The sequence below is a fragment of the Diadema antillarum genome, unplaced genomic scaffold, assembly GCF_040938485.1.
Source record: "Diadema antillarum isolate AM-2024a unplaced genomic scaffold, OU_Dant_1.0 scf00000025, whole genome shotgun sequence".
Lineage (NCBI taxonomy): Eukaryota > Metazoa > Echinodermata > Echinoidea > Diadematoida > Diadematidae > Diadema > Diadema antillarum.
In genome coordinates this window covers 1,671,154-1,686,200 of record NW_027270914.1, presented here as the reverse complement: position 1 = coordinate 1,686,200, position 15,047 = coordinate 1,671,154, and the positions used below count along the sequence as shown (strand labels likewise).

At 39.2% G+C, this 15,047-nt stretch overlaps 1 protein-coding gene across 1 annotated transcript in view; it reads left to right on the top strand.

Moving 5' to 3' along the window:
- LOC139733961 (MAM and LDL-receptor class A domain-containing protein 1-like) overlaps positions 1–15,047 on the top strand; it is a 59,183-nt gene that overhangs the window by 15,460 nt on the left and 28,676 nt on the right. The window contains exons 5-11 of the mRNA XM_071644777.1: positions 8,088–8,211; positions 9,086–9,202; positions 11,344–11,484; positions 11,989–12,245; positions 12,951–13,035; positions 13,819–13,941; positions 14,808–14,954. Of these exons, the coding sequence (XP_071500878.1) occupies positions 8,088–8,211; positions 9,086–9,202; positions 11,344–11,484; positions 11,989–12,245; positions 12,951–13,035; positions 13,819–13,941; positions 14,808–14,954 (994 nt within the window). The remainder of the gene's footprint in view (positions 1–8,087; positions 8,212–9,085; positions 9,203–11,343; positions 11,485–11,988; positions 12,246–12,950; positions 13,036–13,818; positions 13,942–14,807; positions 14,955–15,047) is intronic.

Genomic DNA, 15,047 nt, shown 5'->3' with positions numbered 1-15,047 from the left:
ATTATATATATATATATATATATATATATATATATATATACGCATATCGTACTTTGTGTCTACACTTTTCAAACGCCATTGTGCGTCATGCCAATCACCACTTCATGAAATGTGGTGCGTGTATATCGCCGATCAGAGTCTTGCTCAGCTCATCAGTATTGCGCAATTCTAAAGCCCTCGCCGCCGCACGCTCTATGCCTTTTGTCTTTAATGGGGTCAAGAGCAATGCTCATTAGCATCTTATGCTCTACAACGGAAGCGGAGTCTCGATCGGGCCAGCCTTTTGTCAAGGCCCTCTCGCTGTATGGTGAAGAAAGCCCAAATGTAGCTGAGTGGGGTTGCGCGCTGGCGCGGTCGGCTGGGCTCGCTTCGCTCGCCCATTACAGCGAGAGGGCCTTGACAAAAGGCTACGATCGGGCAAGAACGATAGGTGCAAAGCGCACCGTAAAGTCGATGGTTGGAAAAAAAAATTGTAACGGAAAAAAAAAATGTCTCAAAGCAACCGTGATTTGGGACACTTTTACTAATTTTTCACACTGAAATTTTCTGAACAGATAAATAAAACACCAAGGAATCATTATCCGTCATAAAATAACTTCCCTATTTGACCCGAGTAGTGCATCCCCTTCATCTCTGGCTCATTACAGGAAAACTCCACGTGCGACATAGTACTCATTGTGAGAGAGCGCCACACCGAATAGACGTCACCTAATAGGTTGCAGCGTGAAAAGCTTAAACTTCTTTAGACGAGCATGGGATCATTTTCTTTCTTTCTTTCTTTCTTTCTTTCTTTCTTTCTTTCTTTCTGTCTTTCTGTCTGTCTGTCTGTCTTTCTTCCTTTCTTTCTTTCTTTCTTTCTTTCTGTCTTTCTTTCTTTCTTTCTCTACATATGTAAAATAAGGAGAATATGTGCGGAATCAAACACAAAATCCTTACGTTTTGTTTTCCCGTTACCCGACTATTTCAATAATGTCGAAAGATAACTTTACAACGAGAAATGACAGTGTTTGAGACAGAAAAAATAACAACAAAAAACGGGAAATAAAGATTTGTTGGATTTTTTTTTTCATCACTGGGTAATACTGTTCCGTAGAATCTTTGGTTAGAGGGATTTAGCATTGCGTGCTGGCCAACGCGGCTCTAGCTGAAAGTCAGGGGATCGCGGTGATCGAACAGCAATTACTCGTTTACCTTCCTGTATATCAAAACATCCTTTGAACTACTGCGTATTGAAAGTAACGTGTAAAGGATGGAGAAAAAGACAGTTTGTTTTGAATAAAACAAGCACAAGTGTGATGATGGCACAATACCAATATACACACTGTCTCGAATAAAGAGAATCAGGCGCTAGTGTAGGGCCTATTTTCATACCCATGGGGACTTACCAAATTAAACAAGTACCAACTTGCACCAAAATAACGAGAACGCTAAATATAGAATTTCCGATCACCTTCGTAAATTTGAACCGAACCCGTTATCGCGAATTACGGCAAATTGCATGACATCGATCAAAACAACTCGTGACTATATCTGTTCGATCTGAAATTGAAATTAGCCTCCTACACTCTTAAAAAGAAAAGGGTAAATCAACATTTAAAAGGGCTGAGGAGTGACAACGTTTTTAAGGTAATGTTTCATTCACCCTATCTATCCAGCTGAATCCAACGTTAGATGTGCTAGATACAGCTAGAAAAGGGGTGAATACAACATTTTGAAAACGCTGTCACTCCTCGCCCCTTTTAAAACGCTGTTTTACCCTTTTCTTTTTAAGAGTGTAATGCTACATGTTTTGGTTGAGCAACCGCCTCGACAGACCAACGGACATTATGCGCAATATGTAATCATACAGCCAACTTCACTTTCAGATTGTGTACGTGGCGGTCGTCGCAAAGCGAATAACTTTGGAGCTGTATTTCTTTATTTATTTATCTATCTTTTTATGGCATTCAGTTACATATATATACACCATCCATTCAATCCTAGATTGGAACTACTTTCTCGATGTTTTCCTCTCTATCTGTCTTTCGGTATATGCAATGCTGAATTTCGTGTAGGATATTTTCTGCTATTACTTTTCGAACAAGAATCCGCCTTAGGGCTGGGTTCCACTGCCGATCAAATCTGCATGTTATGATCTATAGTCAGACAGAGTGTTAAAAAATATCGTGTATAGGAGGAAGCCAAAACCAATGTCGATCAAGGTAGATCGATCACATCCAGATCGATTCCGATCGCGTCCTTGTCGAGAGAGATTTGATTGGCAGTGGGAATCCATCGTTTCCATACTTGACTTCATGTATAGTTGCTATTACAGGGCCTACAGTTCGGGACATAGAGTCAAACTTTCATCTTATAGGCCTATACTGATGGTATTACGCGTGCATTGATACATAATAAAAGCATTTCCTTCCTTTGTACGTTAGCATGGGGACGATTAGTGAAGTTCACCACGATAATAATGAAAGGCTTGACCGTCAAAAGAAAGCTGACCCTTTCCCAGGAACAATGAAAGCAGTGTCCAGCTGTCTTGAAAGACACCATCCTGGAGGAACAATACAAGAAGAATCGAATAAGACACGCTGATTCAACAACACACACAACGAGACTCGTTTTAGACACAGCTCGCAGAGGGTGCGCTCGCTTGTGAGTTGGGGTATCCCTCTTGCCAACTAGCTAAGAAATCATGTAAGCCATTTTAATAGTGTAAAATTTGTATGAATTTTACATACTAATTTTGGTGCAAACACTACACATCACGAACAGCTTCTTAGTGTAACTGATTAGGCCTATGATAACACAAGCAGTTGTATGGGCATAGTATTCGCGCTGTTACGTCACTGATAGGCAATCACGGGACGGATACACTGATTTGGTCTATCAACAAACATCAATTAGAAAAGCTATCTTTTTCGATTCTCTGATTAGATAGAATGATGTGGAATCGGGTTCTTTAGTGTGATCACTGTAAAGGTAAGATTATATGCCTAACTAAGACTTGACTCATTTCAAAAGAGCGCGTACCCTTATGTGATCCCCAAAATTCATAAAGAAAGGGGGAATGGAGTAGGGGATATAATAGGCTTTACCAAACATGCCAAATGGAGCAGCATCGCGCTGTCGACGATGCTTTTAACACATGTCTGAAATCATTAATTTTCCTTCAAAATATATGCAGCTGAGAGTGATCAATTTCACTAACATAAAAGTCTTAATCTCATTTCGTTCTGTCCCTTCTTTTTCATTAATAGAAACCATAATGATGAACGAGGATTCAAATCCTTATAGGTTGTGGCATTTCTATTGCGTTTGACGGTTAAATTGCGGTATTGTGAAGGTTTCCAATTGACAGGACACATAATTCGCTGTAATTTAGATCAGCTGTAGAACGCGGGCATCCAATATTGATCATTATTTTAAGAAGTATTTGTGAAAGATCGTGAAGATATCTTTAGATACTCAAATTTACATAATCATACTACCAAATACCCAACGTCGAAGAGCTCTGCAAACTTCATAGTTGTGTTGATGATATTAAGCGATGGTCTCGCGATAATCATTTGAAATTGAATTCTGATAAATCAGAATTGTCAGGCGGGCTATAGTTTTCTCACAAAAATGTATCTCCCAGTCCGTCAGAGATCTAGGAGTTATGGTAGATAAGCATCTGAACTTTAAAAAAACAACAACAAACGAACAAATGAAATAACACACACATTAAGAACTCATGTCGTTCTGCTGCTTCAGGGGTATTTGTAAAAATACATTATTAATATCCGTAAGTTATCGGAGCAGTCTTCCACCGAACGTCTAATTCACGCATTTGTTACTTCTCATCTTGACTACTGCAATTTCCTTCTTGTTGGTCTCCCTGCTTCGAGTATTGCCCCCCCCATGCTGAGTCTGATATAATTATCAATACCCGCCTTCACGATGTGCAAAATAGCGCGTTACTGAACATGCTCCAATACTCGAGGTTTTTTTTTCCAACTTCTCAGACAAAAGAGCGTACACGCGAGGATTGTACACTTTTTGGTTCAGACGCTCCAGCCACCCTCGGAAAGTTGAGGGTTTTTTTTTTTTGCAACCGTTCACACGTACAGAAAATAACCCGCTAATTGCCAATTGATGAAACTATTGTTCTTGTGCCTCACAGTGGTGTGGAGAGCACGCTGTTGTTAATGATGAGAATAAAAGAACTCAATCAAGTTTCTAAACCCGACCGTTCAAGTACTGCCGGGGCAAATACCGCGCTCATTCAGAAATATCAGCAAGATTTCTGAGGTTATGCATCGCGCTACTGGTTCGCACTAATTTTCTGTTGTGTGTGTGTGTGTGTGTGTGTGTGTGTGTGTGTGTGTGTCCACATGTGCAAAAGACTGGAGTTTGCTAAAGGGTAACAAAAATTGAGTTCTGTAACATGCTAATTTGTGTACGTGTGAACCCCCTATTACAGGTATGTTGTAAGACTTTTGTTGGACTTTCCTACAAAAGGAGATTTGATTCTAGCCTGCTCGCTTGCTGTGTTCTATCATTTATTTTGCAGTAACGTGTCTGTTTGTATTGCTGGTATGCCATACGGAATATTGTACCATGAATCCACCTTCCTGGGGACCGTTTCATGAAACTTTTTGTCAGTGATTTACACTGACGACACTGACAACTGTTAAAAGCTACTGAAATCCTTGCGTCTGATTGGCTGATGGCAAATTTGTCGGTGAAAACCTCCGACGAACTCGTTGATGAAACGCCCCCCCCCCCTTGATCTACTTTGCGATTCGTTTGCTTTGTATACGCCCTTGAACGGGTGGCGGTTTTTTTTCCTTTCTCTCTCTCTCTCTCTCTCTCTCTCTCTCTCTCTCTTTCATGTCATGATGATGATAGTCGTGTATTGAATGTTATAGGATATGACTATAAAACTGATCTGAATAGCAATGGTGATGACAATTACTACTGCTGGCATAAGTGACAGCTAAATGAACAGATGTTTCCTTGTTCTGATTTCACCTCTCCCTCATTTCTCACTCTTGTTTGCCCCCTCCTATGAATGATAAAAAACAACAACAACAACAATAACAACAACAACAACAACAACAACAACAACAACAACAACAACAACAACAACAACAACAACAACAGACTTAACCGCACAAGTCAGATAAATGCGTGCTGGCAACCAATAGACCTACGTGACACGTATCTTTTAGGTTGAAACTAACTTAATGGCCACGACAAATCATATCAGAGGAAATAATGGCAGAAGAAAAAAAAAACTGACAACTTTTCTAGTGTAAATTTCTGCGAAAACAGGTGGCCAAAAAAAAAAAAAAATGCGCGCACTGCAACTATTTCAGGTTATAAGCAGTCTGTAAACCGACCGAACGGCATAATTCTATTAAAATGTCGCCTTATCTTGGCTTCTTTAACAGTAAAAAAAACCACACGTTGAACAGTATTGGTGTATTACACATTAATGTTAACACTACAACAAAACAAAGGGGTTATTCGTCGTTTCATACTTACAATCAAATCACGTGTCAAAAAAAAATAATGATGATATAAAAAAGGTCCCGAATGCCGAAGAAAATATCGCTTTCCTAGATGCCACTGCAACAAGCTGAAGTTTATAGTGTAAGAGCTATACCTACCCAATTACACAACAGTAGGCCTACATAATATCATGGCAACATATATTGAAACTTCTTTCGATCTCACACTCATAAAATCTGCGTACCACTGCGTGTGAAAATTAGAATGAACATCACGGACATATCAACTGAGAAGTTCCTCTAGATACTTCTTCCCGACTTGGCGATCATCAAACAGTAAAAGACGTGACTATTAATTTATTTGTATCGAATGTAAACTGTTTACTGTAAACGAAAAAAACTATACGGTGTGCCTCCTCCGTTTATTGTCTTTGCCGTAACCATGGAGCTACTACGAAACCAAACAAGAAGCACGCATGGACGGCGCGTTTCATTGAACTTGATAACCACGTGTTTCGCACTTCGGCACATATTGCACTGCGCGAAACGTAGCGATTACCGTACTTGTGGCGGACATACTGACTTTGGTCAAGGAATGAAAATGGAATACATTAAGAAAAATATTATGATATTGAAATACCGACATCATGAAAATGTTTGGAAACAACGAATGATTATGGAGTATAGAAATGACAATGCCAAACAAAGATTTTCATTCGCTCATAGGGAAGCTCTCTCGTATGGCAGTATAAGTTTCCCCAACAAGCTGAGGTTAGTGAGGTGTACACCAGGGCTCGACACTAACGGTGGTTCGGTGGACCGGGGCCACCAAAAACGCACGTCGGGCGACCAAAAAAAGTCGGATGTTTGCCTTTACTTTTGGAAATGGACAGCGGTAACAGTCGACTCCGTATAAGATGCTAAAATAAATGTCAGATGTTGTTTTTATTTTTGGAAATGAATAACGGTAATATTCGATTCCGTACGGTACTAAAATAAATGTCGGATGTTTGCTTATACCAAGGATGCTTATACTTTTCGATTTGAATAACGGTAAGATTCAGCTCCGTACGGTGCTAAAATTAATGTCAGAAATTCGATTTTGCGTTCGGAAATGAATAACAGTAATATTCGACTCCGTACGGTGATTAAATAAATATCGCATGTTTGCTTTGACGTTCGGAAATGACTACTAATGATACACAACTCCATACGATGATAAAATAAATGCCGGGTATTTGCTTATGCGTTCGAAAGTAAATAGCAATAACATTCAGCTCTGAAAGATGTTAATATAAGTGTCGGAAATTTGCTTTGACGTTCGGAAATGAATAACAATGATATTGAACTCCGTACGATGATAAAATAAATGCCGGATGTTTTCTTTCAAGCTCTGGATTTGTGGAAAGATAATAATGTACGTTCATCACTTTTTTTTTCATGATTCCATCAAGAATTTCGGGAGTCTGACAGCCATCGGATCTCGTTACGATGTTTTTGTATTGTTTACAGACAAGTATGGCAAACATGAGAGCAAGGCTTCATAGAAGATGAATTACCCTGGTGGCAATCATTGAACGACAATTTCAATTCAATGGGCAATCGTCGGGACCACTCGCGATGTTAGAAAAAAATAAACACCTCAGCATCGAGCAATTTCTATTATTGAATGAGCAATCGTCGGGACGATGTGCGACGTTTCAAACTCATACCAAACGGTGATTTAAGTTCAATGGGCAAGCCTAGGGATGATGCGCGACGCTTTAACAATTACTAAACGCGTCTCTGACCAGTGATTCAAGTTGAATGGACAATCGTCGGGACGATAAGTGCGACGTTTGAACAATTATGGATTAACAAACTCGCCACGGAACGGTGATTTAAATTCAATGGTCAATCGTCGGGACGATGAGCGACGCGAAACCATCACCAAAACCTTTACAAAACGGTTAGTCAAGTTGAATACGCAGTCGTCGGGGACGATGTGCGACGTTTGAACAATCACTGAAACGCTTCGCCGATCGACAAAAGACCTCCTTAATTGATTAGTCGCGACGAAAAGAGACGACTTCGTTCCGACTCGTCGGAACCATCTTTTGTTGATATTTATAATGAGCCAAAAAGAGCGCAGTAATGAGCACATGAGGCCCAAAATTTGGATCGTCGGGGACGATTGGCGACGATCTTTTGTCTCATATCGTCGCGACGAAGATATCTCCCTAACACAGTTTTTCTGTTGTGCCTTAACCATATTGAATAATCTCCCTCTTTGGAGCAAACAGCCCCAGGTATTGAGTATAAGACCAGGTTAAATGTCATCTTCTTAAAAATATTATTTTATTTAAATCATACTGTATTATGTCATGCATGTTTTTTTTTCACTTCACAGCAGAGTATATTATTATGGTAGCTGTGCAATATAAGTATACAGATTGTATGTTATTATCATGGTAATTATTATTATTGTTTCCTGCTGAAAAGGGTCACAAATATGAACATCTGTTTGTACTCCCCCCAAAGTGAATAGTGTCATTTATGGCCTTCTGGCATCTCAAGATTCATAGTCAGTTCTTTCTGTCCATTCATTGGTCCTCCTGACAGACCACCCTGCCAGCTCTGAGTACTGCCTACTCCTACCAGCTGCAATTCAGGGGATTCGTCGGCTCGTCAGCCTCCAGCGACATTTCACTGGACGACATCACCGTATACGACGGTCCTTGTGTTGGTAAGGTCATAGCACTTTTTCCTACTCACACCAGCGGCATAGAAAATACAGGACAGTGCTTTCCCTCTCAAGGGTTAACACTAACAATTATACCCAAAAATACCGTCACTTTATCATCTCGTTATATTTGTTTTACAATACAGTGGAACCTTGTTTTGGTGTCGCATGTGCATTAATTTAGATGAATCAAATACAGTGTTAATGACTAATGTGTTAACCTGTTCCGTACGGGATACCAGGTTCCCATGGTGTCAACTGATATATGGGAACCTAGATGAGCTGGTATACCAGGTTCCCAAATTGTAGACAGGAGTGCCTGTATAGTGGCCTAAATTCATGTTAACTTGTGTTAAGATTGTGAAAGATTAGTGTTTCTTCTATCAATATCTGTTTCTTTCAGTGTGAAAACTGCATGTATCGCAGTATTATCTGCCTTTTATCCAATGTAGTGTGGGCTTGTTTTGCCCTAAAACTTGTATAAAGATGCACATAGCGATCAAGGGTGAGCTCAGTAGATATATGATTTCGCTGATCCCATTCAGAGGCATCTTCTGTGTATAACAAAAGAGTTTGTGAGCCCATCAGGGCATGCCCTATTTATACCTTGTGCCCTATTTATAACTTGTACCCTATTAATGTTTCCATAGTTTGATGGCACATGCAGTTGACCATGGCAAGGGGGGTACATGTACCGCTTGACTGCTTTCGCACAGGTGGATTACCAACCTGTTCGTTCTCTGTCGGTGGGCAAAAAGAATCTTGTTTGGGGGCATTGGAGGCGCTTGGAGAATTGTGGGAAGAAGGTGTTCAGTAGTAAAGTCTGTATCTGTTGATTTGATATGATGTATTCCCTCTCTTGTCTGCTGTCTTACAGACCCACCACCAAACTGTGAGACTTACTGCAATGACGAAGCTCACACCTGTGTGACAATAGATGAGATCTGTGACTTTGTTGACCAATGTCCCAACGGCTACGAGGAACAGGACTGTGGTAAGCACCAAGCACCGTGTAGTAAACAAATATACCAAGCACCGTGTAGAAAACAAATATACCAAGCACCATGTAGTAAACAAATATACCAAGCACCGTGTAGTAAACAAATATACCAAGCACCGTGTAGTAAACAAATATACCAAGCACCGTGTAGAAAACAAATATACCAAGCACCATGTAGTAAACAAATATACCAAGCACCGTGTAGTAAACAAATATACCAAGCACCGTGTAGTAAACAAATATACCAAGCACCGTGTAGTAAACAAATATACCAAGCACTGAGAGCCTTTAATTAATTTTTTCTGCCCCAGTGATTCAAATGTGCACAAGTTTTACACACATACCGTATGGACAGGAAATGAATGTAGCATGTAGAGGGTTAAAAGGATGGATTCCAAGGTGACAGAGATACCTGCACTACTGTAAAAGTGGTTATTTTCGTGCGACTGATTTTTCGCGCTTGGCTGGGTAAGAGGAGTTTTGCGTGTTTTTTATTCCGCGGAATCCAGACAACAAGTACAGGAACATATGGCAAGCAAAAGTATTTGTGTGCTTTTATTTTCGCGCTAGTGTCTGGTTGCGCGAAACGCATGAAAATTTCAACACCGCGAAAATTTCCACTTATACAGTATACCCCAAAAGAAAATGGGGTCTTTCCTGACAGTGAGGAATCATTAAAGGGATGGTACAGTTACGGTTGAGATGGGGCTTCAGGTTTCCAATGTTTTTTGATGGTGAATTTTTTTTTTAAGATAGTGAGAAACCTCTTTGAAATATGAAAGAGCATATAATTCTAAGAGGAATTCAAAGTTTATTTGATGAAAATTGGTTTTGAAATGGCTCAGATGTCCAAAACAAAGCAATCTTAATAAAAGGTGGGACTCACCTTTCATTAAGATTGTTTTGCCTTACTTTGTTTTTTGAATATTTCTGCCATTTCAAAACCAATTTTCATCAAATGAACTTTGAATTCCTCTTTGAATTGTATGCTCTGTAACATTTCATGAAGTGGTTTCTTAGTATCTTGCAAAAAGTTAAAAGCTGAATCCTTACCTCAACAAATACTATACCATCCCTTAATCGAGTGAAGGCTTGGAAGAGTGCATGATATATTTGTATCATAACTTCAAACAATTTTTATTTTTCAGAATGACACAATGTTTTTACCTGCAATAAATATCACACTAGGTTAGTTGTTTGTTTACATACACTGTACATAATATTGCTGCACAGACAATCGGCGTAATGCATGCAGTGGACGTGATTTTATCCATTGTCTATAATATGGACTGATACCACTAGTATTTCACACACACTATCAATGAATTTACCATTAATATAATGTTACAGTATGGCACATTTTCCTCAGTTGGCATTTGTCTTCCACATAGCAATGGTACACGTACGTGTGGTCACATGATGCTATGTAGACCAATCAGTGAACAGGATTTCATTAATGAAGGATACAGTTTCCTCTATTAGTCATGGTGAACCAATGCTATTATTATGCCATCTGCAAAGCAGTATGTCTTCACTTCCTAGCGAGGAGCAGGGTGCTAACCTAATGAAGTGGTCCATCCCACGTACCTACACTAGAAAACAGGTTTGCCCCATGTGACTAACAATAGTCGGCAAATGGTATCAATGAGGCACATTGTACTATACAAAGAAGAAAACAATATTCTGTTGGGGGGTGGGTTATTGGGTTGCCTATTACTACTATAATTGATAAGAAAAGATTTTGAATTGAAATACATTTTTTAAAGATATGATAAGCATTCCAAGTATGTGCTTTCTCTTGATTTGGAACCAAAAGCTTGAGGTGTGTCCGCTACATCCCTTTGCAGTGAACTTGTGCTACATGAATTACCTGTTTCCATTTTTTGAAATTGCACAATCAAATGGTGTTGAGGCTACATTAGGATTGAAAAGTCAAGCACCCACCACCAGTTGTGATAATTGAAAGTGATACAAATTTCTCAAAAGTATGCATAACCAAATGATTGCCATTTAGTCAATTTTCCTGAAAATGCCAAGAGTATCAAGTACACATTGTAGTTTTGCTGTTGTTAGTGTTTCCTCACCCACATTACACCTTTGTTTGTTTATTTGTTTGTTCCTGTGCTTTCCTATAGGATCATCTTGCACCTTTGAGGCAGACACCTGCCGTTGGTGGAATGCTGGTAACAATGTCTACAAGTTTATCCGACACCAGGGCTCCACTCCAGATTCAAACACAGGACCTACATATGATCACACAACTCTTACTGCAGCAGGTAATACCCTTCTGCTCCCTATTCTTTTTTATACGACATTTAAAATTGGTGACAGGTGAAATATACTGGTAGATTTGATAGATTGTTTGTGTAGTATAAAGGATTTGTGCTCTATCAGATACTCATTATCATCACTACATGTATCATCACAATTTCAGTATGTGCTGTGGTTAGTTGTCCTGGAAATAATGCTGAGGTTGTGATCACAATTTGTTGCTAAAATTCAGGTTCTGTCAGTCTATGATCTTAGACTACAAAAGAATGTAACATGACATGAGTGATGATACAACTTGCTGCTGATAATGCTGATTGTGAAGTGGTAATCTTACACTTAAGAGTTTTGCTAGTCTTCAGACTAATGAAACAGAAGTTTCCCTCAAAACCAGGTCCTTCATGTAGTTTTTGAATATTCGATGTTAGGGAAATACAGAAACACCTGAGAAATGTTGAGTTTGCCAGTTTATTCTATTATCAAAGCACTTTTGATGTAAATTCGTTCGACAGGATGGTACATGTACGTTGGTACCACTCCAAGTTCGGGCAACAAATACGCCGTGTTTTCATCCCGGATGCACCACAATGCTGCGGCCACCTGTGAGGTGCGCTTCTGGTACCACATGTATGGCGAGGACATCGGCTACCTTCAGCTGTTTGTACAGGAGGAGATTTTCCTCATGTTGCCATGGTACAAGTACGGTAACCAAGGCGACCGCTGGCTTGAAGGCATTGCAGCTCTGGGACGCATCCCTGGAGGCTTTAATGTGAGTGAGGGCGCTGTTCTGCCTATAAAGCAATAATGGTGTTATGTACCTGGATATTTGTAGATACTTGGACTGGTCACGTAAACTGTAAAACCAGAAATTAGGGGGTGCAAGAAACTTTCTCAAATTTTGTGCAGAGCCAAGATTCATGAACCGGAATGTAAATTTCATGAAAGGTTTGTCTGCGCAATGCATTGAATGCCAATCGCCAATTCACAAAAGTTTCATGCTACAAAAAACACTGTCAGCTCCAAATTGTGAAAGTTTTATGTTACAAATTAATGTTTCTGGTGTTGAAAACAGTATACAGCTGTATGTGTATGTCTTTTTACTGGAACAACAGGAAACATGAAAGTGCAACATAGTTCTCTACAGCAGCTCTGTTTATATTTCACTTAGATTGACATGGCATGTGAAAAGATGAACCCAAATCAATTAAAATTTCTTCACAAAGTAATGAAATGAATCCCAGCATCTGAGTGTGACATGGTTTCTGCATTCTTAAATTCCGTACCTTGTCGACTTTAAAAAAATAATGAAAGCTTCTTTTGAAAGCAAGATGATATTTATCAGAGGGGTGAAGGTTGAGGTGTGAATTTACGAATTTCTTCAAGTTGTCTCCCTCTACAAATGAGTATAATTTACAATTTGTAGAAGGAGACAAATTGAATAAAATTCACACAAGATTGTTTTTGTCTGTTACAGGTCAAGTTCCAGTCAGTGAGAAGTCCAGACGTCCTGGGTGATGTGGCCATAGATGACATTAGGATGGATGGATGTGCCCTGCCAGGTTTGGGATCAGTTTCCTTATCTTTATTGTTCTATATTTGATACATGCTCACTTGAAGTGGTTTCAAAAACATTACAGCACTGAACCCTTTGAGTGCTGATTGACACAGAAAACCCCATAGCATTGTACACACTGTCTAAAGTCCCTGGCACAGAAAGGGTTAAACATACAGATGACAGTGATGCAGGTTTTGAGATTAGCTGACTTCGGGAGGAAAAAACAGAGAAAGAAAAGAAATTAGTCTATGTTTTCTGAATCAGAGAAAATATTCAATGTTCCCAACTATGAGCTAATGAAAAACAAAACAAAACAAAGCAAGAACATGTACATGTACTTGGATACTTGCATTTGATCTTTCAGTTACAGTAGTGCTGGAAATAATGTTACCCTTGACTGCCATTCTCAAATATTCCTGAATCCATCCGTATCTGTTCTTGTTTGGATTAATGCAAGTGAAAAACAAGTTTGCAATGGCTGAGTGTGGTTAAGAGAGAAAAAAATGTATTGAAAGTGGAAACTTGGAAATGTTTATAATTTTTTTTTCCACTGGGCCAATTTCAATCAAATTTGCTTTTTGCCTAACTTTGTGATGGAATTATTTTTAAAGTTGTTTTTTTGTTGTTGTAATATCCATACAGTATTCATATGTCCTTATTTTTGTGCTTTTTCACGAGAGTGGAAATATTACAAAAAAATGTCCATACTGAAAAATATGTCATTGATATGAAAGCAAATGTAACTGGTCAAATGTTAATTTTGCCCCTCTGCTGCATGTGTTTCCAGCACCCCAGTCCGGAGCCTGTGCACCCGATGAATTCAAGTGTGACAACACTGCCTGTATCCCTCAACGTCGCCTCTGTGATTTCACCGACGACTGCGGGGATTCCTCAGACGAAGCGTCGTGTGGTGAGTCTGACTTGATGTAGGGTATCTACAGATATCAACACAGGGTTGCTACGTGTGGAATCACCTGCCATTTTGAGATAGTGTCTATGAGGATATCATTGTTAGACACTGCCAACCACAATGGCTGTGGGAGACTTGATATCCTGCGTTAAAGTTGTTCTAAATGATGTCAGACTTTACAGTGCAAATTAAATAAATGTAGTCCCTATAGAGCAACCTCTGCAACAATGGGAATGTTCTCACCAGAAGATGCTGGAATCGTTTTTACCCCAGCATATTGGCAGGCATCTGATGTTACACCTGGGTTAAGACAGATTTTGAAGGTAAAATAATTTGTCCAAGGATATTTACAGAAGGTAAAATTCAGACTTCAATTTGATCTTACTGATAATATGAAATAACGGTTTCCTGCCATTTTTTTCTTCGTTCATTTGTCATTCCTCCTCTTGTAAGTATACAAGATGTATGTTTTGCCCATTTTTCTTTTTTTTCTTCTCTTTCAAGGCAGTTGTATCTTCAAGCTATATGCTTATTTGACGACAGTTTTCTGCAGTTGCACTCCCAATACATGTGCCATAATTCAATCAGATCATTTGATTCACTTTACTCTGAGTGGTTCCCAACTGACGTGTTCTCCTATTCTTTTCTTTAATCTGTACACGTATATCTCAGTTTTATATTCGGATGTACACACTTGTTCTATTGTCTTGTAAACAAAAAGAAACGACTGTATTTCATTTGTAATATATATTCGATGCAGAAAATTCCTAATAAATTCATTTGAATTGAATTGAATTGAATGTGTCAGAATGACAATTACCATTCTTGTCGTCCTGATGATAATGTCACATTTTTGTCTTTGGCAGATAACTATGACATGTGTGACTTTGAAACCGATGCCTGTTCATGGGCGGAGGACTCAGCTGATGACATCAACTTTAGGCGTCTTCAAGGCCCGTCAGATGACAACTACAGGACAGGCCCATACAGGGACCACACTACACAGTATATTGGTCAGTTTACAAACAATTTACACGTCTGAGTGCATCAGTAGGATTTGTGTGTATAAGGTAACTATGGAAGGCTTAATTCCATTATTACTGCAT